Raw genomic sequence first — 25,190 nt, 5'->3', positions numbered from 1 at the left:
ATGCAACACCCTGTATATTTTTAAATAAATCGAAGCAAATTTAAATGTTCCTTCAAACTATATTAGGGGTTCCTATACTTATGTAGCTCAGATTTTGAGTAAAAAGCGATTTTTCAATAAAATGGCAATCATGATGGCTAGTATCGCAATGGCAATTTTCTAGTGGCAGTTAGTAACTAGTTATTTTATCAAGAAAAATAAACCAGAATCTGCTGGCGAACCGAATGGATATGTTACTAGTGAGTTATGAGAAAAATTGCTTCTTGGCCTCAAGGGCTTATGCTTAAAGATATCCAAATAAGAATCTTCCTGACAAGCGTTTCTTTGAAAAACTACTTGTCCTATATTGTTCTTGTCTCGTCACGGTAGTATAGTTCATAAAAAACCTATTAGGCAGAAACCTGTCGTTGAAAGTGAAGAAAATGAATTTGCCGTAATCGACTCTTTTATAGAAAAGCCAGATATCGACAAGTCATCGTAAAATAAATTCAAGAACTACTTCGTTTTTTTTTGATAGAAAAATAAATACATATTTAATAAATATTATTTACTAAACTATTGTAGGTAAATTAAATAAAAGTACACTGGTATAAATTTAAATAAAGTCCATAAACTAATTTCGATTTTGAAAATAGCTACTAAAAGTCACTAGAAATTTGCCATGACGACAATAGCCCTCTTGATTGCCATTTTATTGAAAAATTGCTGTTTATTCAAAATGTAAGCTAGACAGGTATCGGAAATCCTAATATTTTTCATTTTTTATTTTTATAATTTCATTTCACTAATACTAAAATTTAGGAAAAGCAAAAAACTTGAAAATACGATTTCCCTTAGCCAAGTAAAAAAGAATAATAAACAGCTCAAAAATAAAATTACGCGATAATTTATGTAAAAAGATTATTTATTTCAAAATTTTACTTAGAATGTATGTAACTTACCTCGAGGTTTTTGACCTGGAACCTTAACAGTGACATACTGGAGTGAAATCTCCTTTCCATGAACATCATCCATATAATCGTGCAAACTCGGATGATACGTCAACCTTCCATCATCGCAAAGCGTCACGTACTTCTTTTTCCATTCCTTATTCAACGGTTTACTGGATTTCTTATAAAGATACCCCTGTTATAAATACAATAAGAATTATCCCAAAATTTATGAGTAAAGATTTATTAAATACCTGTTTCAATGGTATGGCTCTACCACTACCAAAATCACCACCGTTCTTCAGCTTATCATTCTTGGATGGAGTGAAGAGATTCGATCTTCTTCTGTTTTTCCTTGACGTTGTTGGCGTAGAATTGGGCGTGGGTAAGTCTTTTAGGTCCTTAGAGTTGTTTTGTTGCTGTTGCTGCTGCGCAATCTAGATAAGTTAGTTTTAAATAAGTTCCATTTTCGAATAAATTAATGTATATACATTCTACAATCTAGAATGGATGTTGCATTTTCAATGTCACTTAGATATTAATATTACGGATCAACAAAATAAACTCTTGCCAACTTTTTGGCGGGATTAAGATCCAAGGTTCCCAAACTATATTTTACCTGAAGATTATCCAAGGAATGAGGCGCAGCAAACTTGGCAACGTTGTTATTCTCCGTCGTCACCGCTATCATCCCTTGCGACGAATTAATACTAGCCAATGTCGACGACGAAGAGTTCCACTTTCTCTCCTCCTCGCACGACTTGTAACTATTGCTATCCTTGTCCGACTGACTGTTCTGATGCACCTGCTTCGGTACGATATGTTGCCGGATGTCCTGGATCAGAGACATGTCCTTGAAATCCTTGTTGTGAGGTAACGTGTGATGTCCGGGCGACATGTGCAGCGACGTTTGACGTTCCATTTGCACGAAGCCGTTGTTGGCGTGTAGGTGGCGCTGCACGGCGGCGGGGTGGTAGTGGCTATTTGGGGTGGAGGGACGGGAATTGGTCGGGGTGAGGCAGATGGAGGATTGGCTCAGTCTTTGTTGGACAATTTTTTGACAAGCTGAAAAGAAAATATTAAAATAAAATGATTATTATCAATGGCAATAAGTATGTATAGGGTGGTGGGTAAACTTTGTTATACAGACTACGCAGCTAAACAACTTTAAACTATTTTAATTCGTTACACGATATCAATGTACGAATAATCAAACATCTACAAAAATACTGAAAATCACGAAGAATAATCTGGTTTAAACGCCTCCAGCGCTAGACAGCTGTTGCTCGTTATCAGTAAACCTACGATTTAGAGCTAGAAGGATAATAAATTTCCCGGTAAAAGATATTAATGATGCTGGGGTAATTACGTCTGCCGTAAATACAGAACTTGCGGAGTATCGTTTATCTTTTCGAGCGCTTTTTCCAACAAGTGGGTGCTAGTTAGACTTTGATTTGAAAATAGTATCAGACATATTCAGACAAATTTTGAAGGGGATAAGTTCACTAAGTTGAGAGTAAAAGATTCATTAAAAAAGTTTTATAAAAAACTTTATTTTTTGTTGACAGAAAATTTAATGTCAATATATTTTGTTTCATCAAAATATTCCTTTATCTACTTAAAAAGAATTCTAGGTTTTTCGCCACTAGAAGAAAATCTACAAAATAAAAAAGTTGTTTTTTGTATGTGCTACGGCTAAAATGGATACTTGGCTAGTTTTCAAACTAGCCAGCTATTTTGCAAACAGCGCTGATATTTTGTTGGTTAGGTGTTAGTTTGCGGTCTTTCCATTTTATATATACTCTGTTTTTTTCTCAGGTAAGATTTCGACAGACGATGACAGAAGAAAAGCAGATGACGTCCCATACCAATCTATTTATTTTACTAAAAAAAGTTTCTAATTATTTTTAAGTTATCTATGGATGGGTTTAAATATAAATCCGTCATGCGTCGTGTCTTGTTGTTTTTAACCAGTTTTATTGGTTTATTTAAAAAATGACAGATCGTATTTCAATTTTATTGGTTTGACGGAACGATGAACGACAAACGGACGCCGATGCGTATGAACTCGCCTTTAGATTTTTGTCATTTTTGACGCTTGTCAAAGTCTTGCCAAATTATAGGTTATAATTTTGTGTCAACTTTTGTTGAATACCCTGCGTTTTGGAAGATGATGCATTTTGATTCGTATTATTACGTGTGTTTTGTGTCTTTTGAAGTCAAGTGGAGGAAAAATCGAGTGAAAATTAACTGTAGACCCAGAGCACAGTTTATGGTTAATACTCGCTGCCCAGGCAGGAAGTCTTAAACCAATGAAGTTGCCATCGATAAAGTTTGTATACCATTTCGTCGTAGATAAATGCATCTCGTATAAGGTAGAAGGATCAAACTAAACACATACTAAAAACTGGAGTAGCTGTAAAATATCGACATCACACGATAGGCAAATAATGGATTTTAGTACTGCAGAAAAATAATGTCAAAAGGTACTGGTTTAAAAAAATTAAGATTAAAGTTAATTAATCAACCTTTAAGGTATAAAATTTGGTAGGAGTTATTATTAATAAAATAGTTTGTTTTATTTACCTATGTTGTTTTATTTATTCCTGCGGAATATTACAAATTTGTATTTGTACATAAGTTATATTGATAAATTTAATCATAAATGCGGGTAGTTTCATAAAGCTTGAAAGTAAATAATAGTTCTTTTTTATATTTTTTTGGTATGTAGTGTCTTGTTCTTGTTTGTTTTGTATTAACACATACCGTTTTTATTAAATAAAATAACTCGATTACATTTTTTCAGTTTTATACAGTTTTTTTTCACAATATTTTGAAGTAATCACTTGTCATCTTGTCAATCAAATTTTAAATATTTCCTGCTATGCGTTCCAGTTGTACCAACTTATTCCTTTGTAAAATAAAATAAACTACTTTGAAATTAAAATGACAGACACATCTATCACTGTCAAGGATCTTCTCGTTGGACAGACTATATATCCATGTTAGCCGTAACATATATACCACTGCGTCGATCCAATGAAGAACAATTTGTCAGTAGTATTTTACTAATAAAACAAATTTGCCTGACTGACAAAAAATGCTTAACGTTTCAAGAGGTATATCTTATATCCCCCCCCATCGTCAGAACCAAAAAAAAAACACAAAAAACAAAGAAAAAACTATTTAAAATATCTAAATACAAAAAAAAAAAAAATAAATTAATTATATTATTATTATTCAATTATTTTCTTTAATATTTCTTGTTGCTTAGATAAGTACATATTTAAGAGGCATTGGGAAACTTAAACAAAACAAAAATATTTTTCTTAGAAAAATTAAAAATGGTAGTTTTCCAAAATCAGTTAATACATAAATAGTACAAAAATATAATTTATAACAAAATTTTAATTCAATGAGCAAGTATTACTTTCATACTTTCTTACTGCAATTACAACAAATAGGTTGTAAGATGTTTACAGTATTCCATCTTTAAGCCATCTTTATGTTTGTTTAGTATCTATTTCAGTGAAAATATACATGGGAACGGTAAATAATAGCATTTAATTAATTCACTAGTTATTAAGCAAATCTCAAATATTAACAAATTAAAAAATTTCAATTAATATTCATCATTCACAAGGTATAGTTGTTGTCAGAAATAATTCAGATTGTTTACATTTAAAATGGAGCCAAATGCATTCAAATGATACAATCATCGTTATAAAGAATTGGGAAGATAGACAACCTAATGGGCAAATTCGTGACAAGGCTGATTTGATTTCCCCATACGTCTCAAGGGCTGTACTGTGGAGCCTCTACTCGTTCTGCGGCCAACGCATAAAATACTCATTTTCTCTAATTTGGCTAACGAAGGCACATCGAATACGCTGTGGAACTGAAAGCGACAGTGTTGCCATATTAAAATGTATCTGTAACACGTCTGATGAAAATATCTTTGTATTGAAAACCCGCGTTTATGTATTGAACATTTATTCGTGTTGAACATAGAAAAAACATCAAAAATAAAATTAGAAAATTTTACCACCCTGTATCTAAAAAGTTAAGATGTTTAGGACATACATATTTGCATATGAAGTTTTTTTCTTAGAATAGGTCCAAGAATCACCTCCTTAAATATTATCATGACATTAAGGAATACCTTAATGTCATGATAATATTTAAGGAGGAATAATATTATTGTCGAGAATTAAGGCCTCTACAACTTGGTTAATTAAATGTTCCTCTTATTTTTATTAGAAATGATCGAAAAGTTGAAAAAACTTCTATGTTACAAGTTTTGATACTTCATGTTAATTTAATAGTAAAATAAATGAAGAATGAAAAACCTACAATGTCCATTTCACAAACTCATGCTAAAATGAGAGTGAATATAACAATATCCAAATAATAACGCATAGAGTAATACTTTTTTGTACCTTTAACATGATATTTGGCAACATTAAATCAGTTTCCATCGGCATCGTCTGTTTTCCCCTTATCTTTCAAATACTACTTTTTTACAAAATTATTCATACAAAAGTTGTGTAGAATTTACTGCTCAATAAATTCGTTCACAACCTTCTTTTGGCGAAAAATGCAAACCGCAAATAGTTATTTTTTATATAAGACGATAAAATGGTATTTTATCTTTGACCGAAAGGCAAAATGACAAATATTTGCCGGTCATTTCAGCCTCGTCCCAGTGTTGTTTTAATTGTAAAATGTGAACGTGTATTTGGATTAATTTTAATTGTATTTGTAAGTTATGACGACCTTTTTATTATTTGTTATTTATTTAGGTTCTTTCTTGTTGGGTCTGATGATGCTCGTATATGAGCGAAACACGTGTAACAGTTTAACATTGTATAAACGTTGAGACCGAGACTTTGAGTCTTTTTTCTACCTTTTTTAATTTGAACCAGGTCTCTTTGAGAAAAATGGATGCCTTTTTTAAATATCAACTATAATTGAGCTATATTAATGCCATTCATTATTACGAAAATTCAAAGAGATTGCTTGACTAACGTTCATCATACTCGATTACTCATCCCTAACGAAAGGAAGGAAAATATTAATTATATTAAGCAAGCGATTCACTTACCATCTTGGAACACTCGTTCGACGTTGAGGCCGTAGGTGGCGCAGGTTTCGTAGTAGGAACACCTCTTCAGATCGTTCGCCAACTTCCTCGCTCGCGAATCGTCTATGACGCGTGGGTTGTTCTCGCTTATTGCATCTGGAAAAAAACCACCGTTCTTAGTTTAATACCATCTTATCTGATATTCATAAATATGCTGCCTCATGGGCGCAACATCATCATTAGTGTGAACTGCAGATAAATAAAAAAAATATAAAAAAGAATTGATTAATTAAGATAATTAGATTAGCAACTTGGAATGCAGACAGTATTTCTGATTTTAGTTACAAAATAGGGTTATCTCGTTTATTAGTAAAGACAGAACCAAAGCGCCCAAAAACTGAAAGTTAAAAAGATAGTACAGATAGACAAGGCGAGTAAGATTAGAGTTAAGCTTCATTCAGAACCTCGAAATTAGTGAAATAAGTTAGTGATTTCAATTGATGCGTTAAGTTGCAAAACCCGCCTAATAACATATATTAATAGTGGGACTGAAATCTACATAACCATAATCCCAAACAGCAGTAAAAGTCGCCTATTCCTATATAAAATTCACTACAAATTACGTTACTACAGCAAAATCTGTCTTATCCACTTATAATTACTTTTTATTGTCAATATTGTTACAAATCCCGCATTTTTTCATAAGCTTCTCTTACACAAGTATAACATTACTACTGACGTCTTTTTAAATCCTTACTTACTTTTAATAAAATAGTATATCTAATAAATCAGTTTAGGATGTATACCGGGTGCGTCTCAAAATTGGTTCACCCCTATAACTTCTTTATTTTTTCAGATAAAAAAACGAGATTTGGTATGTTAGTATATGACATAAATTAGGATTGATTGACATTGGTCAATTGTTTTCGGTCACTGCCGGTTTCACCGGAAATGGCTACAACTTTCGATTTTTAAATGGCACCATCGATATTTTTTTACTTGATTCGATAGAAAATGACACTCTGAATAGAATGACATATCAATCAACTTTTGACATTTTCGCATATGGTATATTTGAAATTATAACATGCGGTTCATAACGACAATTTGACTTGAAATACCAAGTGTGTGGTATCAAATTATTCGTAAAAAAATGCTTTTTCCAAATATGCTAATGGGCCACCCTCGTTCCATTTGAAAAAAATGAGATATGATTAAAAATACGAGATGGACATCAGTTAACCGGCTAGGACAAGACACTAAAAACATTAGACGATCATATCTATTTTTCCAAGGCTCCTTGATTAAAAATTAGTGTTTTTAACACAGCCTAGATTGATATTTACACACTCTAGATTGATATTTAAAATACAATTTGTTTTTGAGTAAATATGTCAAAAGTTGACATACGTCATTTGATTCAGAAAGTCATTTTCTATCCAATAAAGTAAAAAAATACCGAGGGTGCCATGTAAAAATCACAAATTGTAGTCATTTCCGGTGAAACAGGAAGTGACCGAAAACAATTGAAAACGTCAATCAATATCAATACTAATTTATGTCATATACCTACTAACATACCAAATCTCGTTTTTTTTTATCTAAAAAAACAAAAAAGCTATAGGGGTGAGCCACTTTTGAGACGCTCCCGGTATAATGTCTTGGTCGAAAAAAACGGCATCCAGTTGGCTAGGAAATGACGATCGATGACTTTTCCCATATAAAATGACAGCGTTCATCATTTCATAGCCATCGCTTGCGCCGTTTTTTCTCGATCATATTGTATCAAAACCCACAATATGCATCATACTGCAATAAAACCCGCCTTATCCGAATTGTTTTTGTGTTTTTTTCTGTTTAAAAATTAAATATTAATTTTTATTTCTAGAAAAACGGACCCGTTTTTTGTAAATTAACGCTTCAAACATTTGCTAAAACAGTTTTTGCATATTATCTCGAAACGTTTGTGAGATAAGACGGGTTTTGCAACTTGACGCCTCAATTATACTTTATACTTAAAATTTTAGGATCATTTACAATTATTCCAAAAAAATAAAATTAGAAAAAAAATAGAACCAGAAATAAAATAATATCCTAGCAGCAGTTTGCTGTAGTCAGTTGTATCAGTAGAAATAGCTGATAATAAGCTTATAAAACAAAAAAAAACTTGTCATTTCGAATCATAATAATTTCTCTTGACGGATGATAATCAAAGAACAAAGCATCACTAATTTTAACGTTTGGAATGTTTCAGAATACAAAAACTGAAAGAAATACACAGGGTGTTCCTTTTACAAAACCGAAGAAAAATTATATTATATTTTAGAAAGCTTGGAGTAGAATTTTGAACACCCTGTGTAATTTAAGGTCACGATATTTATAGCATAGTTAAGTATATACCATCTAAAGTAAATGTTTAATATAGTTTTAATTTCAGGACAGTTCTTGTATTTGTAATAATTAAAAAAAAGGCTGAAAAATATAATTTATTTATTTATTTATTAATATCTCTGAAACTATTGAAATATATTTACTCACAAAAATGCAATAATATACAGGGTGTTCCATTTAAAAAATCATCCCAATTCTCTCACACTGTATAAAGACTATATGATTCGCAATACCAAGTGTGAGGTACCAAATAATTATTAAAAAAAACGCTTTTTCCAAATGTGTTAAAGAGCCACACGCGTTCCTTTGAAAAAATTGAGTTATGATTAAAAATACGATTTGATCATGTTTTAACCGGCCAAGAAAAGACACGAAAAACATTAGAGCATCAAATCTATTTTACCAAGGCTCCTTGATTAAAATTTAATGGTTTTAACATAGCTATGGCAATCTATATTAAAATTTAAATTACATTTTTTTTATCCAAAGATGTCAAAAGTTGACATATCGTATGTCATTCTATTTAGAGTGTCCTTTCTATCAAATAAAGCAAAAAAATATAGAGAAGACCATTTAAAAATAAAAAATTGTAGTCATTTCCGGTGTGAGAGGAAGTGACCGTATTTAATACGTCAATCAATTCCGATTTATGTCATATAGACCAAATCTGTTTTTTTTTATCTGAAAAAAAAAATAAAAAATTTATAGCGGTGAGCCACTATTTATAAACACCCAGTATATTACAGTATTTAATACAAAAGTATGTATATCTATAAAATGTATAAACTTTGTATTCATTTCCGAAACACCACGTGGCTGCCGTCGCGTCGTAAACAAAACCCCATAAATTTTACTGCGGACATCGGGACGCGCGTCTGCCAAAACCGTTTTTATTACCTTGCGTTCCGACCAGGATGAATGGTATCTCTACCGAGTTCCTGTAATGCGACATTTTCGTGTAGTAGTTGTAGATGGCGTTGAAAGACGACTCGTTCTCCAAACTGAAGACGAAAATAACGGCGTCCACCCAGGCAGTAAACTGAAACAAGAGAGAGAAATAGTGTTATAAATAAAGTCAGGAGTGTAGTGTTGGAAGTGCTGATAAAATATACAAAAGAGGGCATAAATAAGGCACGAAAATATCTTAACTGTACCTACAACGTTTTACACATTTTTAGTTGAATTTAAAGTTTAATTAGATGCAGCGACTCTGATAGTACCGTATAATATAAACCGAGAAGATTTATAGTGAACAATATCCTTATATTATGGAAACGTGTTAATGCAATACGTTCAATTCTCAAATGTCCTGATCTATATTTTAACTTTTAATATATTTTTTGTACAGAAATTAAAACACTTGCCAAAATCTAAGGCAGACCTGATAACCAAAAACAAAAGACAACAAAATTGTAAAAACTAGTGATTCTACTAAAATGATATTGTAGATTGTTTGGAAGAGGGAGAGGGAGGATATCTTTATTATGTTTTATGTCTCGACAAGATTATATTGGAGGGGGGAAGTTAATAACCGCAACCTTATAGATCTATTGTGTCTCCCTTTCTTGAGTTATAACTCATCATACAGTCTCAGGGCTTTGTCAAAAGCCAGTATCTGAGACGGTTTTACAGATGGTGGTTCTCCATCTACGATATTAGTCATACCAAAGTTTAAGGCACGAATGGAGATCGGGGAAGTTAGCAAACTCATTGAAAGCAGGGATTATAAAATATAATCCTGCTTGAGCTGCTACAATCCTGCTTCAAATTCCAACCCAGCCACATCTACCAATTTTGAGCTATAGTTACTTTTATTTTGGTTGCTGACTTCCCAGTTGGCAACACATGAGAAGCAGGATCGCCAAAACTAGTTCCTGCTTGCGCTGCTATACCCCTGTTGCATCCTGCAATAAATTTCATCCCAGCAACACTTGCTGTTTTAGGTACAGCAAGTTTAAGTCTGATTGATGTCGTCACACATAGCAACACAATAACAGCAGGATGGCTGAAACAAGTTCCTGCTTTTGCTGCTATAATCCTGCCTCATCCTGCTTCAAACCCTATACCAGCCACTCTTGCCGTTTTTGAAATACAGCAAATCTCGTTTTGATTACCGGAAATCGGGAATTGGGAAATTGGAGTTTTCCAATCATATCACCTGTAAAATATCAAATATAAAATGCTTCTAATGATTCCTTTCACAACGAAACTGCCAGTAAATTACGTAAAAATACCCATGGGCTCATTGGGGATGTGAACTGGAAAAAACATTAAACATATACCTATGAAAAATGAAATTTTTATTAAACAAAAAACTAAACTGAATATAAAAGTATGTGCGCGTTAACTACGCAAGAAGCCGATGTATTGCGAAATTCTTTGTCGCAGTCATTAAACACTTCCCACTTCCCATCAATTCTCCTGCAATACGCAATATAGTGTCCAATGGCAGTGGGATCGGTAGGGATTGGCTTCTCGAAGTGACCTACAGACCTTAATATAGGTATATTCTACTGATTGTATTCGAATTGTTAGCGGAATTTCCGTCAAGGCACAATATCCCTTATCGCAATCTATAAAAATGAAGGGTCTGAACGTGTAAACTGATGTTATTGATTTTTTACAACTATTGCAAATTACTGAGCGATCAAAACTTTCGAAACACTTTGACAAACTGGAAAAAAAAGCTAAAACTTATCAAGTTAAAAAAATCATTCCTAATCTTAATATGCGACTGATTACCAGGAATCGATTCGTTCTATTTTAAAAACGACAAGAGTGGCTGGTATGGGGTTTGGAGCAGGATAAGGCAGGATTATAGCAGCCAAAGCAGGAACTTGTTTCAGCCATCCTGCTTTTATTGTGTTGCTATGTGTGACGACATCAATCAGACTTTAACTTGTGTATCTTAAAACAGCAAGTGTTGCTGGGACGAAATTCGCAGTAGGATGCAACAGGGGTATAGCAACGCAAGCAGGAACCAGTTTTGGCGATCTTGATTCCCATGTGTTGCCAACTGGGAATCTAGAATCTAGAATGTTTAGAAGGGGAGTTAATCACCGCGACCTTATAGATCTATTGTGTGTTCCCCTTTCTTGAGTTATAACTCATCATACAGTCTCAGGGCTTTAAGAAAAGCCAGTATCTGAGACGGCTCCACAGAGGCCAGCTCTCCATCCTCGACATCAGACGTGCCAAGGTTCATGGCACGAATGGTCGTCGTCTCGGCGCACTCAGTGATAAGGTGTTCTGGTGTTTCCCCACTTTCCCCACAAAATCTGCATTCGCCGTTGTTTCTCAGTTTCAGCCTACTGAGGTGTTCGTTGAGGAGACAGTGTCCTGTTAGAAACCCCGTGACAATCCGAAGATTGTTTTTACTTAAATCAAGGAAAACCTTTGATTTTTCTCGGTCATAAGTTCTAAGGAACTTTTTCGAGTGTCTTAGACCGTTGGAGGACACCCATTCCAAGTTACGGATGGAGTCTTCCAGATTCTTCAGTTCCGCTTTCAGTTGGTTCCCGTTTGGAAAACAGAAACCAACTGGGAAGCCAACTGGGAAGTCAGCAACCAAAATAGAAGTAACTATAGCTCAAAATAGGTAGGTTTTGCTGGATTGGGATATGAAGCAGGATAAAGCAGTATTGTAGCAGCTCAAGCAGGATCGTATTTTATAATTCCTGCTTTCAATGAGTTGCTAACTTCCCTCACCTCACGAATGGTCATCTCGGTGCAATCAGTGATGAGGTTTTCTGGTGTTTCCCCATCTTCCCCACATAATCTGCATTCGCTTTTGTTTCTTAGCTTATCTAGCAATCTACTGGGGTGTTCATTATGGACACAGTGTCCTGTTAAAAACCCCGTGACAATCCGAAGATTGTTCTTGTTTAAATCAAGAAAAATCATTGAGTTTCATCTGTCGTAAGTACGGAAAATGTTTTTCGAGTGTCTTAGATCGCTGGAGGATTCCCATTCCAGGTTACGGATGGACTCTTCCAGGTTCTTGAGTTCTGCTTTAAGTTGGTTTTCACTTGGAAAGCAAAACGGTTCTGGTCTAGTTAGTGGACTGTTCGCTCCTTTTTTAGCTAGATCGTTTGCGTTTTTATTAAGGATATTGTAAACTCAATGGCTTTTAGAGCTGATGCGATTAACAAACGAAGCCATGTGCAGATTCTGTCAGTGCCATATAGCTTGCTAATTGTGCGGTTAATATGCTAGGGGATATTAAGGCATTGGCAAAGAGATATATTAAAGGTCCCCTGTCTCAGAGTTATTAGACTCATTGAAAAAGATACGACTGAAAAATGAAATGCAATGAATGAATGGTTGCCATAGACGTCTCAAAATCAGAGTTAATGAAACAAAATAGGCACGTTTATAAGCACAACCACATGTCAAAAGTTGACATATGATATGTCATTCTATTAAGAATGTAATTTTTTATCCAATAAAGTAAAAAAATACCGAAGGTACCATTTAAAAATCAAAAGTGTGAAACAGGAAGTAACCGAAAACAATTGAATACGTCAATTAATCCTAATTTGTGTCATATACTAAGACACAACAGCTCGTGTTTTTATCTGAAAAAATAAAAGTTATAGGGCTGAGCCACTTTTGAGACGCACCCAGTATACACAAAAATATGATAAATTATCAAAAATCATGTTTAAATAGTATTTTTTTTTATTACAATATAATTCAGGTACATGGTAACAGTGTAACAACAAACAGCAAGTAAAATGCACAGAGCATTGGTGTATTCCAGTAACCCAGTACCAATATTCCAGTATTTCAGTAACTGAAAGTTTTATAATACGCAAACAAAGAAAATTTTATGACCAAGATCATCCGATTATTGGAATCCTCGAGGATCAATACTCGAAAATTGAAATCATCCGATTGTTCCCAATACTACCTGGAACTATTACGAGGTATCAGCAAAAGGCTTTGAAGCCCCTAAAGTAATTTATTGAAGGTTCAAGTTTTAATCCTTTTTTGTTACACAGGCAAATTTATTTATAGGGGTCAAGAACTACTGAGAACTCTTCACGCGTCTGTGGATTTTAAATGTATTGTTATTTTACAAAAAAAATAGTTATTTTTTATACAAGACGATAAAAGAGTATAATGGTATTTTATCGCTGAGCGAAAAGACTAATTCCGGAGCGATGAAATCGCGAGTGAATTAATTTCGGGAGACGATAATGCAATTTTATCGTCGTGTATAAAACAATATTTTTTCCATAACGAGTTACGTTTTAAAAAATATTCAGAAATTATTATTTCAAGGAATTTATTACGAGTAGAAAAAATATTGTGCTGGGTTGGCGTTGGTTTCTATGTAATTTGACAAATAAATAAAGCTGTGTCTTGAGCTGTCAGTTTTGAGTCAATGTTTTTCAATTCTCTTTCCTGTCGATTGCTGATTGAATTGGCGCCAGAAATAGCTCAAAACGAAATAAGTAAATTATCAACAGATATTTAGGCTGAGGCGACAAACGCCATATTCAAACTACTTCCATTTAAATCCCGAATAACTTATGAAAAGGAATACAATAATTTTCAAAAATGGAATCAATTAAAAAACGTGCGAGAAGAAATAAAGTTTTTAACATATCCTCGCTGTTAAAGTATCATTTAATCTACCCTTGCGGTTAAAGTACTATTTTATCTACTATTTTTGATAGATATAACGCAATTTTAACAGTTGCTATGGAAAAAAATATATTTCCCAGCACTGGTAATACACGTTTCATTAACCAAACGACGAGCGATAAACTCAGTAACCATCAATTCGAAGTTGGTCAAATAAGGCCTACAGAAGTTGAACAAATTAGGCAAAAAAAGTACTGCTAAAAGTCCTGCTAGGTAATGAAAAAGCAAACGATCTAGCTAGAAAAAGATCGAACACCCCACTAACTGGACCAGAACCGTTCAGCTTCCCGAGTGGAAACCAACTTAAAGCAAAACTCAAGAACCTGGAAGACTTAATCCTTTCTCGACCTTACCGAGAAAAATCAAAGATTCTTCTTGATTTAAGTAAGAACAATCTAGGGATTGTCACGTAGTTTTTAATAAGACGTTGACAGCTTGAAGCTAAGGCACAACGGCGAATGCAGATTCTGTGGGGAAAATGGGAAGACAGCTAAACACCTCATCACTGAGTGCGCCGACAAACATTCGTGCTACAAATTTTGGTACGACTGATATCGGTGATGAATAACTAACCTCTATAAAACCGTTTCAGGTACAAGCTTTTGTCAAAGCCCTGAGACTGTATGATGAGTTATAACTCAAGAAAGGGGGACACAATAGATCTATAAAGTCGAGGTGATTAACTTCTCCCCAACCCATACAATCTGCAACATCTACAACCGAACGTGCGGCAGAGGTATAATATTATTTTACAAGAAAGTTATGGTGTTTTCTTCTTATCTCTCGGAAAAATGCACCGTCCTGCTATCACCATCTCGAAGAAATCTTCCAAAGAGAAAGTCGGAAAATAAACATGTTTGTACGACGGAAAGAGAGACAAGTTCTTGAAACCGATAAGGCAAGAACAAGCGAGAAATTTGCTGGCATTTCGCGACTCGTGGCCATTAATTATTATACAGGGAAAAGAAAAGGATAAACGTTAATTTGCGAAACTTATCTAGCGCCGTTAGGTCGCGCGATCCTAGCGACCAGTCAAAGTTAATAAAATATCTAGCGATCGATTTCTTGCAGCGGTTTCCACCAGTAACTGGTTGCGGATTTTATTGGCTCGCACTTGAATTGGTCCTATTAAGAAATGGAGAAAATAATCGATCTATTTTTAGAACGAACTAGTGCATAATTGATACTGGAAGTGGACTTTTCTTTCAGCTTTATTCCGATTCTAAGTAATTTATCGATATACCATCTCCGCTTTGCTTCTATGCAAATTCTAATTTTCTTCTAAGTCAATATTTTTCGTTTATGTAAACCATTTATTAAAATGTTTAATAGACGTGTCTGTCAAAAACATCATGTGCCAGTATACCGGGTGCGTCTCAAAAGTCGCTCACCCCTATATTTTTTTTTTATTTTTTCAGATAAAAAAAACAGATTTGGTATGTTAGTATATGACATAAATTAGGATTGATTGACCTTTTCAATTGTTTTCGGTCACTTACTGTTTCGGAAATGACTGCAACTTTTGATTTTTAAATGGTACCCCCCCATATTTTTTTTACTTTATTCGATAGAAAATGACTTTCTGAATCGAATGATATATCATATGTCAACTTTTGACATATTCACTCAAATAAAAATTGTATTTTAAATATCAATCTCTGTTATATATTTGTGTTAAAAACACTAATTCTTAATCAAGGAGCCTTGGAATCGTCTAATATCTTTAGTTTTACTCTGGCCGGATAAAATATGCCCATATCGTATTTTTAATCATATCTCAATTTTTTCAAATGGAACGTGGGTGGATTTTTGTGTGTGGTGGAATTTGATACAATATATATATATATATATATATATATATATATATATATATATATATATATATATATATATATATATATATATATATATATATATATATACATACTTGGTATTTAAAGTAAAATTGTCGTTATGAACCGCATGTTATAATTTCCAATAAACCATATGCGAAAATGTCAAAAGGTGACATATGATATGTCATTCGATTCAGAGTGTTATTTTCTATCGAATAAAGTAAAAAAATACCGATGGTGCCATTTAAAAATCAAAAGTTGTAATCATTTCCGGTGAAATAGGAAGTTACCAAAATCAATTGAATACGTAGATCCGGTGACCCGTTTTCATGTGTTTTATCAGATTTTCGGTTTTTAAGTGTGGATACAAATATGAGGTTTTCACATCACCGTGCTACTTTTTTTATGAAACTAAAGATGCTACACACATATTTGTCCTAGCCCTCTTACTTCCTGAAATACAGGGCAAATTTGAAAATGGTGTATTTTTCGACTCTCCTCGTATCTCGGTTAATTTATAACTGATCGAAAAGGTGAAAATTGAGTCCCATAGAGTTTTATACGTAGATTTCAGTAGCGTAACTAGTTTTTCGCTGAAAGCTGTCATTCTGGAAATATGGCCCAAATTTATTTTTTTTTAACGGGAAACCCTGTATTATTTTTTGTTTTTTTTTGCATTGCTATGAGCTTTCTAAAAACAAAAATATAATCTATACTTATTTTCATAAATAAGATAAAAATTTACATTACACTACAACATCAAATTTTGGCTTTTCAATGATAGTTTCCATGTGAAAAATTATTGCACAAGTACATCAAAAATATCAATAACTCTGATTGACAGCGTGTTATCTAAAAGCTGTACAAGTTCATTTTCGGTGCAGTTTATTAAGATAACATAATGGAAATCAAAATTTATCTGGTTAAATTAAATGAAACAGAAAATAATCTCTGTCAAACTATATAGGTTGATTAATGTTAAAAAGTTAAATAACGCATTTTTTAGCTTATTTGTGAAAATAGGAATAAACTATATTATATTTTTAGAAAGCTCACAACCAGGTAAATAAAATAAAAAATATACAGGGTAACCCATTTAAAAAAAAAACATAAATTTGAGTCGTTTTTCAAAAATGACAACTCCCACCGAAAAACCAGTTACCACTGGATTTTATGTAAAAAACTCTACGGGACTATATCACATAAATGTGTAATGTAATGCATATAATTTAATTTAAAGTTTATTTTCTTCTTTTTAGAGCGTTTAAAATAAAAGCTTGTTTTTAAAGGACTTTTTCAATTAATAGATTTTTATATTAATAATTGCTCATTTGTTGTTTTATTATTTCTTTATATGAATAAGTTTTTTTTCGCAACACACATATTAAAACGTAAAAGTTGGCTAAGAGCATTTCGAAACGAATGGTAAAAGATACAAAATAATATATTATTGTACAACTATGAACAAAAAAGAACTCGTCAACCAGAACATGTATCCTATCTAATTTCCTGCATGTATTCGCAATTTTCTGTCTGTATCTCTCTCGTGCATACCTTGACATTAAAATTAACACGCAGCCCTAACCGTAAACCCGCCAAAGATGTCAACGTTCATGTTTTGTTTAGTTTATTTCGCACTATAATTTTTACGAGCTGTTTTATGGCGAACCTTATTAAACCGTTTAAAACCTATAAATACATTTAAACGGTTTCACTTTCGTGAGAGTTATGTAACGTTATCAAAAAAATAAATCGACGAAATTTCACTTTCTTCGTGGGGTAATTTGAATTCGTTTACGGATATTCGTAACACCAAATGGATGTTGGAAGTAAACATACCGAATCGAAGAACTAATTTTTTTATACAAGGGATGTCTTTTATATTTTGCTTATAGACTTGGTGCATTTCTGTTGATTTTAAAAAATTCCGATCGCAGCGCTGTATACGGCAGAAATCAGAAATTTTCGTTAGGTATTTCACGCCGTCCCGGTCACAGATCATGTCGATCGCATTAAAATAATATTGAAATCGTGTCTTTGTCATAATATTTAAGTATTTTAGTTTCTTCCCAGTGCCAGTTATTGAAACTATAAAAAACTCAGGTACGAGGTTTGCGTGATGTAACGCTGTTTAGGCTAGTAAAAAATAAGTGAAAAGTTATTAGTATACTCTTTTTTTTCTCAGGTAAGTTTTCGACAGACGATGACAGAAGAAAAGCAGATGACGTCCAATACCAATCTATTTATTTTACGAAAAAAAGTTTCTAATATTTTTTAAGTTAACTATGGATGGGTTTAAATATAAATCCGTCATGCGTCGTCTCTTGCTGTTTTTAACCAGTTTTATTGTTTTATTTCAAAAATGACAGATCATATTTCAATTTTATTGGTTTGACGGAACGATGAACGACAAACGGACGTCGATGCGTATGAACTCGCCTTTAAATTTTTGAGGTTTGTCAAAGTCTTGCCAAATTATAGGTTATAATTTTGTGTCAACTTATGTCAAATGCCCTGCGTTTTGGAAGATGATGCATTTTGATTCGTGTTATTACGTGTGTTTAGTGTCTTTTGAAGTCAAGTGGTGGAAAAATCGAAGGAAAATTAACTGTAGACCCAGAGCACAGTTTACAGTTATTACTGGGTGCCCAGGCAGAAAGTCTTATACACCAATAAAGTTATCATCAATAAAGTTTGTATACCATCTCGTCATAGATAAGTGCATCTCGTATATGGTAACTAAAGGAACTTTAATTAAATATACTAATTAATAAAATGTTTAAATTCCCCATTTACAGCCAAACAATACCCCAAATGATGGTTAATTTCATGCCTCACAACACGAAGCTGTTAAGGGGAGAATCTTTAGCTTCTACACAGATATCGTTTCCAGTTCATCTAAATATCTGTATTTAATATGCCCTCAAAGACGGTTTTTGAGTGTTCTCCACAGGAAGAAGCCGTTCGGCGAAAAATTCTGCGGTCTTTTCCTACTGTAACCCCAATAGACGGAAGTCAGTGTTTTTCTTTTCTTCTACATGAAGAATATTCAAGTTTGTATTTGTATATTATTGTTGTTTTCTTCCTGTTCAATTATTTTTGTCTTTACACTTCCATGTGCCTAAGCCATGACTTTAGTTTCAAACCCCTGCCTAGTTTATTCTTTAAATTGTTGACTTATTCGGTCTAGGCTTTCCGGAGACTGAGCTGCGAACAACTCTAACAGAGCGTGAATACTATTTCCAGCAAAATACCGTTTACCCATTGTAACTTCTTCAGAAGTTGCAAACATCTTAATTATTTTATACAAAATTACTTTATTTGGTACAACCCAAAGAATATACCTAGCTAGAAAAAGAATGGACTCTGCCATACTGAAAAATGGTCCTACAGAAGTGGCGCCATCTATTGAGTTTAAATGGATCAAAGCGCGGGCTTTTTAAATGAGCGTATTTATTGAATTTTACTCTAAAATAATTAAATTTGATTATTAAATTTTATTTTTTACACAAATTCAACAATACTAATGACAAGTATCGTTGTGTTGTGTAAAAAATAAGATTTAACAGTATAATTTATACAATTATTAAATAAAATTAAAGCCAAATATGGGTAAATATTATTTATTATTCAAAGTTAAATAATAAAACAAGACCTACGTAATACACCCAAAGTTTTGTAAATGGAGTAAATATAAATAAGTACTTAAATGATGGCAAAAATAAAAGACTTACATTATATTTTTAGGGCCACAAACAAAAGGAATTGTCTAATTAAAACACATATAACAAATTATAGTTTGAAAAACGTTTTGATAATCATTTCATAATATTATGATTGGCGCTATGACAACGACAATATTTTTTGAGAATTTGACAATAGTATGACAATGGCCGTTGGAAACTATGGAAACTACAAAAAACTTCTTAACCTAAAAATTAATTGCACTACCACCTAGCGCCTGAGGCTGGAACTATTTTATTTGAAATTTCCATGGAAACGGTGGAACCGCTTTTGCTATTTTAATTTCCCGCCCCTGGTACAACCTTCAAATTTTTGTAAACAAAATGTGACATCGAATTTGACAATGACACACATCACATTTTTGCTGGTATTTTAATTGTTTTAATTTAATCTTTCTTTGGTTTGGTTTGGCCGTATTATAAATTTTGCTAATTTGAAGGTAGATTTTTGCATATAACTTTTAAATGACTACTCCAAATGAAACAAAATTCTAGACAAAAGTACAACTCTAGCGCCTCTTCAAAAAAGTATAATACAACTTTTGCATAAAATTATCTGGGGAGATAATATTTGACTTTTTCAAAATTTACATGGATATCCTGTCTCGTGTTTCGATGCATCACACGGTATAATGGATGTTGTAATTTCTATTATTATTTATTTCCTTACACAAACTATAATTAATTTTATAATTAAGAAACTAAAATACCTTAGCTTCTTTTGACCAAAAGTTAATAATAATAAAATATATGATAACAATACACAATATATACAACTTACAATTCTATACATACGAGGCGTTTCGGAAAAAATAAGAAGGATAGGAAAACAATATAACATACGAACATCTTTCAAAACACAAAATACACTCAGATCCATTTTATCACATACTAAACCAATGAATACAGAACAACAAACAAAAAATGTAATATACCAAATACCATGTGAATGCGACAAATTTTACATTGGTGAAACATCTAGACCCTTAAATGTTAGAATTAAAGAACATAAAGATTAATTTAAGAAATGGAGATTTTCACAAACTTAAGATTTGTCAGCATTCATGGGACACAGGGCACATAATAAATTTTAATAACGCCAAAATTATAATGAAAGAAGCGATAGCCTCTAAAAGAAAAAGAAAAGAGGCTTTTTTAATTCAATCTAATAAAAATAAATGTATTGCTCATGCATCTGTAGATGTTAGTAATGTATGGCAATCGCTTCTTTGATTTTAAAGAACATAACATACGTAAAATTTAAAAATTATCATACAGAAAGTTTGAGGCTTTTTGGTTTTACCTTATTAAGTATTTGTTATCAGGTAGTAATTGTTAATTTTGAAGTTTAACTTGATGTTATTTTAACAGAACGTCAACGGTTTCTTGTAGACGTATCTGTTTTAAAAAAGTAAAGTGTTCTCGAATAGTTGAATTTAAATATTTTAAATAGTTTTTTTCTTACTCTTTGTATTTTTTTTGCTTCCGACGACGGAAAGTGATAAACTTTCCGAAACGTTAAGCATTTTTTTCTTAGTTCTGGCAAATTTGTATAACTGTAAACATAATTTCTGACAAGCAGTGTCCGTTTAGGTTTAACGCAGAAGTGTTTACAAAAAATAACTATTTGATTTTGTTATAATAACTATTTTCCTGCAGTGCAGTGGCGAAATACACATAAAGGACTTTTTTGGAGAGTTAATAAAAATAATAAAAAATCCAAACAAAGAGACTTACCTGAAGCTATCCATCCTACCTAAACCAAACCCAAATAAACCAGCCTACGAGGTATCAGAAAATCTGGACGAAAAGCCATGCAACAACGACGGGAATTATCGGATAAGTCAGTGTATAAAGCGCCACCACTTTCCAGAAGAAAGACATCGAGAAAACTACTGCTGCCCCGTGCTGGCGCCAAACCACTTTCTAGAGTGCATTTTCATCGGTATTCCCCATCTTCCTTCGTATCGTCCCTACATCTACCCCTTTCCCTAGGTCCGTCCTTGTTCCACGCACGCGGATCTTGAGAGAGACAAGCATGTTCTTTTCGTCCTGTTCCTTTCTCATCCCTTTCGGACTAGGTCTATCTTGCTTGCACTTGTTCAGGAGTGGAATAGGAGCGTCTTTGTCGGGTTTATCGTGGTGATATGGGCCCTTGTATGTGCCAGATCGATATTGCATTCGCGGGCTAAAAATAGGGGCGAGCCTAAGGGCCCTGGCGACGAGTGATTTTTCACATAGTGACAGAGGAACTGGAAGAAAAGTGCAGTAATTAAAACTGTACAGGGTGCTTTTTTTCTTGTTGTTTTTCATCCCCAAAGGGTAGAAAGTGACTCTATTAAAAAAGTGCAAGTGCTTCTCTTTCCTGGAGGTTGATATCATAGCATTTTGTGCAATTCTATCATCTGTAATTCTTTCTACATATTCCTTCCATTTGTTTTTATATACTTTTACTTTTTCTTCTAATGGTTGTATTTTTAGTTCATTTCTTATTGGGTGTCATTTCTTATTCTATCTTCTCTACTTACTCCTTTTATTTTTCATAAGAATGTCATCTCCATTGTTCTGAGTCTTTGTTCTTTAACTTTTGGGGTAGTCCAGGCTTCACTTCCATATAATACTATCGATACCGCTAATGTATTATACAGTCTTACTAGCGTTTCTAGCTGTGCTTTGTTTTTAAAAGTTTTTGCGATACTTCCACACACTGATTGGAATTTTTTTTTCAAGTATAGTCGTTATCTTTATCATAGGTTACATCGCATCCCAAGAAACTGAAGTGCGATATTTGCTTTAGTGGTTTATTTCTTAAAAAGTGTGCCATCAGTTTTGATTTTCGATAGATATTTTTCCATCATATTGAGATGAACCTGCCTTTGTAAGGTATTCTCGTCTGAGACGACTTCATCACTTGGTCCTCTGCAAACAGCAGTATATTCAGAAAATATTGTCGGTCTATTTGGATACCTCTTGGTGCTATCTCTTGGTCTAGATCATATGAATATTATACATAATATCTTCTCTTTACCATTTTTCAAATAAGTCCAAAATAACCAAGTTATCGAAGTTGGAAAATTTAAAAAAAAATGATAACCGCCAGATTTTTCTGTATTTGCATCCCTTTTAGTGTTGTAACCATAGAGTAAAGCCGCAACCATATAGTAATATCAGAGATTAAGAAATTATACCGTGAGAAAATTTGCGGTAAACGGGCAGCTCTAAAAAGTTTTCTAAAGTATATAGGAAAATTAAAAAAAAATGCACAATTTTCAACATTTTTTTAAGAAAAAACCCTCATAGATGTGTTGCTGGGGTCGAAATATATTTATATTTAAGACTCTGATATACTGTTATGCTAATTTTTTTCCGTATGGATATTATATTTAATGATACTAATGTTATTTAACTTCGATGTAATTCAGAAATGCTTTTGGCGGGTGCTGAAACTAAACAAACGGTTTGTTTACATTTTGCATCTCTATGTTGGGCCAAAACAAATCAATATTATGTATATGGTTTATATGTCTGTGGTTTTAAGTAACGCCGATGCCAATAGCCGTTAGATATGTCTCATATTTCCCTTTACAATTTTTCATCCTCCTTTTCAAAAGTTTGACGAAAAATTCTGATGAACAGCATGCTTTCATTATACTATAAATAACAGTTGTTAATGTTAGTTTTTAACTAGATTCCAACGAAAAATCTAGTTTTTTTCTTCCACCTTTGCATTTCGTACCCAAGCCAAGTTTTTTTCAGAAGAGGGGTTGGAAATAGACAAACCGGAAAAAAATCGTACCCATTTAAAAAAGTGATTTAAAGGGGGCCGTTCTTAGATACCTGCTTTTTCAAGTCGTGCAGGGTTGTTTTACCTAGAGGTAAGTTACCGTTGGGCGAGCCTACGGGGCAAAATAAATTGGAGTATAGTACGAGGGAAAGTATAATAATTTTAAATTATAGGTTTCGATGTTGCAAGGCTCTATCGACCTATTTAATATGTGATTCTATTAAGGTTAAAATCTCAGATTGTTGTCGTTTTTTGTTGATATATAATTTAAAAAGTATTAATAAATTTAAGATCTAAGATTTATAGACGCCTAGACCTGTAAACTAAAACTGTAACTAAGCCTGTTGGTCTATACCTGTAGTTTAAGTTAAAAAATACAAATAATCTAAACAACAGTTGTTACCTGTAATTCTGGGGGTCCACCTTCATCCCTTATAAGCAGCAAATAGCTCTGATTGTCCACCAATATCTCTTTCTTAAATCTACCACCTTCCGGAGATTCTTCCTGCATGTAAGATCCTGTAAGGTACCTGTGTACCAAAGCTGATTTTCCTGAACTCAGTGAACCGACTATTCCCAATCTTAAATCGGGAACTGATCGAGACAGGGTCCATTCCTGGGAGTTGACAAATGAATCTGGAAAGAATAAAAAACGTTATAAAAATATTCATCAACAAGATAATGGTAGAAGATTATTTTAAGATAGATAAGATATTTTATTGATTTTATGGAAAGCACTGTTCATTAAAATGTTGTATCCTATGTTATAGAGCTTGTTTCTCTCTACAATTTCCTGTCTCACACTGTACCGTTTGTGTCCAGGAAGGGTTCATATTTTCATAGATGTCGATTTTCGAAAGAAATCGGTACATTTATTTTATTTCGTATATTTTTCATTTCATTGATTTTATGGAAAGCACTGTTCATTAAAATGTTGTATCCTATGTTATAGGGCTTGTTTCTCTCTACAATTTTCTGTCTCACAATGTACTGTTTGTGTCCAGGAAGGGTTCATATTTTCATAGATGTCAATTTTCGAAAGAAATCGGTACATTTATTTTATTTCGTATATTTTTCATTTTATTGATTTTATGGAAAGCACTGTTCATTAAAATGTTGTATCCTATGTTATAGCGCTTGTTTCTCTCTACAATTTCCTGTCTCACAATGTACCGTTTGTGTCCAGGAAGGGTTCATATTTTCATAGATGTCGATTTTCGAAAGGAATCAGAACATGTATATTATTTCGTATATTTTTCATTTTATTGATTTTATGGAAAGCACTGTTCATTAAAATGTTGTATCCTATGTTATAGGGCTTGTTTCTCTCTACAATTTCCTGTCTCACAATGTACCGTTTGTGTCCAGGAAGGGTTCATAGTTTCATAGATGTCGATTTTCGAAAGAAATCAGAACATGTATATTATTTCGTATATTTTTCATTTTATTGATTTTATGGAAAGCACTGTTCATTAAAATGTTGTATCCTATGTTATAGGGCCTGTTTCTCTCTACAATTTCCTGTCTCACAATGTACCGTTTTTGTCCAGGAGGGGTTCATATTTTAATAGTTGTCGATTTTCGAAAGAAATCAGTACATTTATTTATTTATTATTATTATAATAATAATAGCAGTATATAAAATAAAAATATTACAAGTAACAATATAGGAGAAAGTCTCTGTTTGTGAGTACTCTACAGGTTAGGTTAGGTTAGGATTGATTCATATTTTGCCCATCTCTAATAGAGCTAATAGCTATGTTGTGTAGTGAT

The 25,190-nt window shown here is 33.0% G+C and overlaps 1 protein-coding gene across 1 annotated transcript in view; it reads right to left on the bottom strand.

Moving 5' to 3' along the window:
• The window catches only part of LOC115879205 (centaurin-gamma-1A), a 74,210-nt gene that overhangs the window by 11,390 nt on the left and 37,630 nt on the right, over positions 1-25,190 (bottom strand). The window contains exons 2-7 of the mRNA XM_030895898.1: positions 23,821-24,053; positions 9,301-9,442; positions 6,034-6,168; positions 1,549-1,994; positions 1,184-1,366; positions 942-1,125 (exon numbers count right to left, since the gene is read on the bottom strand). Coding sequence (XP_030751758.1) covers positions 942-1,125; positions 1,184-1,366; positions 1,549-1,994; positions 6,034-6,168; positions 9,301-9,442; positions 23,821-24,053 — 1,323 coding nt within the window. The remainder of the gene's footprint in view (positions 1-941; positions 1,126-1,183; positions 1,367-1,548; positions 1,995-6,033; positions 6,169-9,300; positions 9,443-23,820; positions 24,054-25,190) is intronic.

The sequence above is a fragment of the Sitophilus oryzae genome, unplaced genomic scaffold (assembly GCF_002938485.1).
Source record: "Sitophilus oryzae breed Bouriz unplaced genomic scaffold, Soryzae_2.0 scaffold_1576_pilon_pilon, whole genome shotgun sequence".
Lineage (NCBI taxonomy): Eukaryota > Metazoa > Arthropoda > Insecta > Coleoptera > Curculionidae > Sitophilus > Sitophilus oryzae.
The sequence above is the reverse complement of the archived record's forward strand: the minus strand, read 5'-3'. Positions and strand labels throughout refer to the sequence as shown.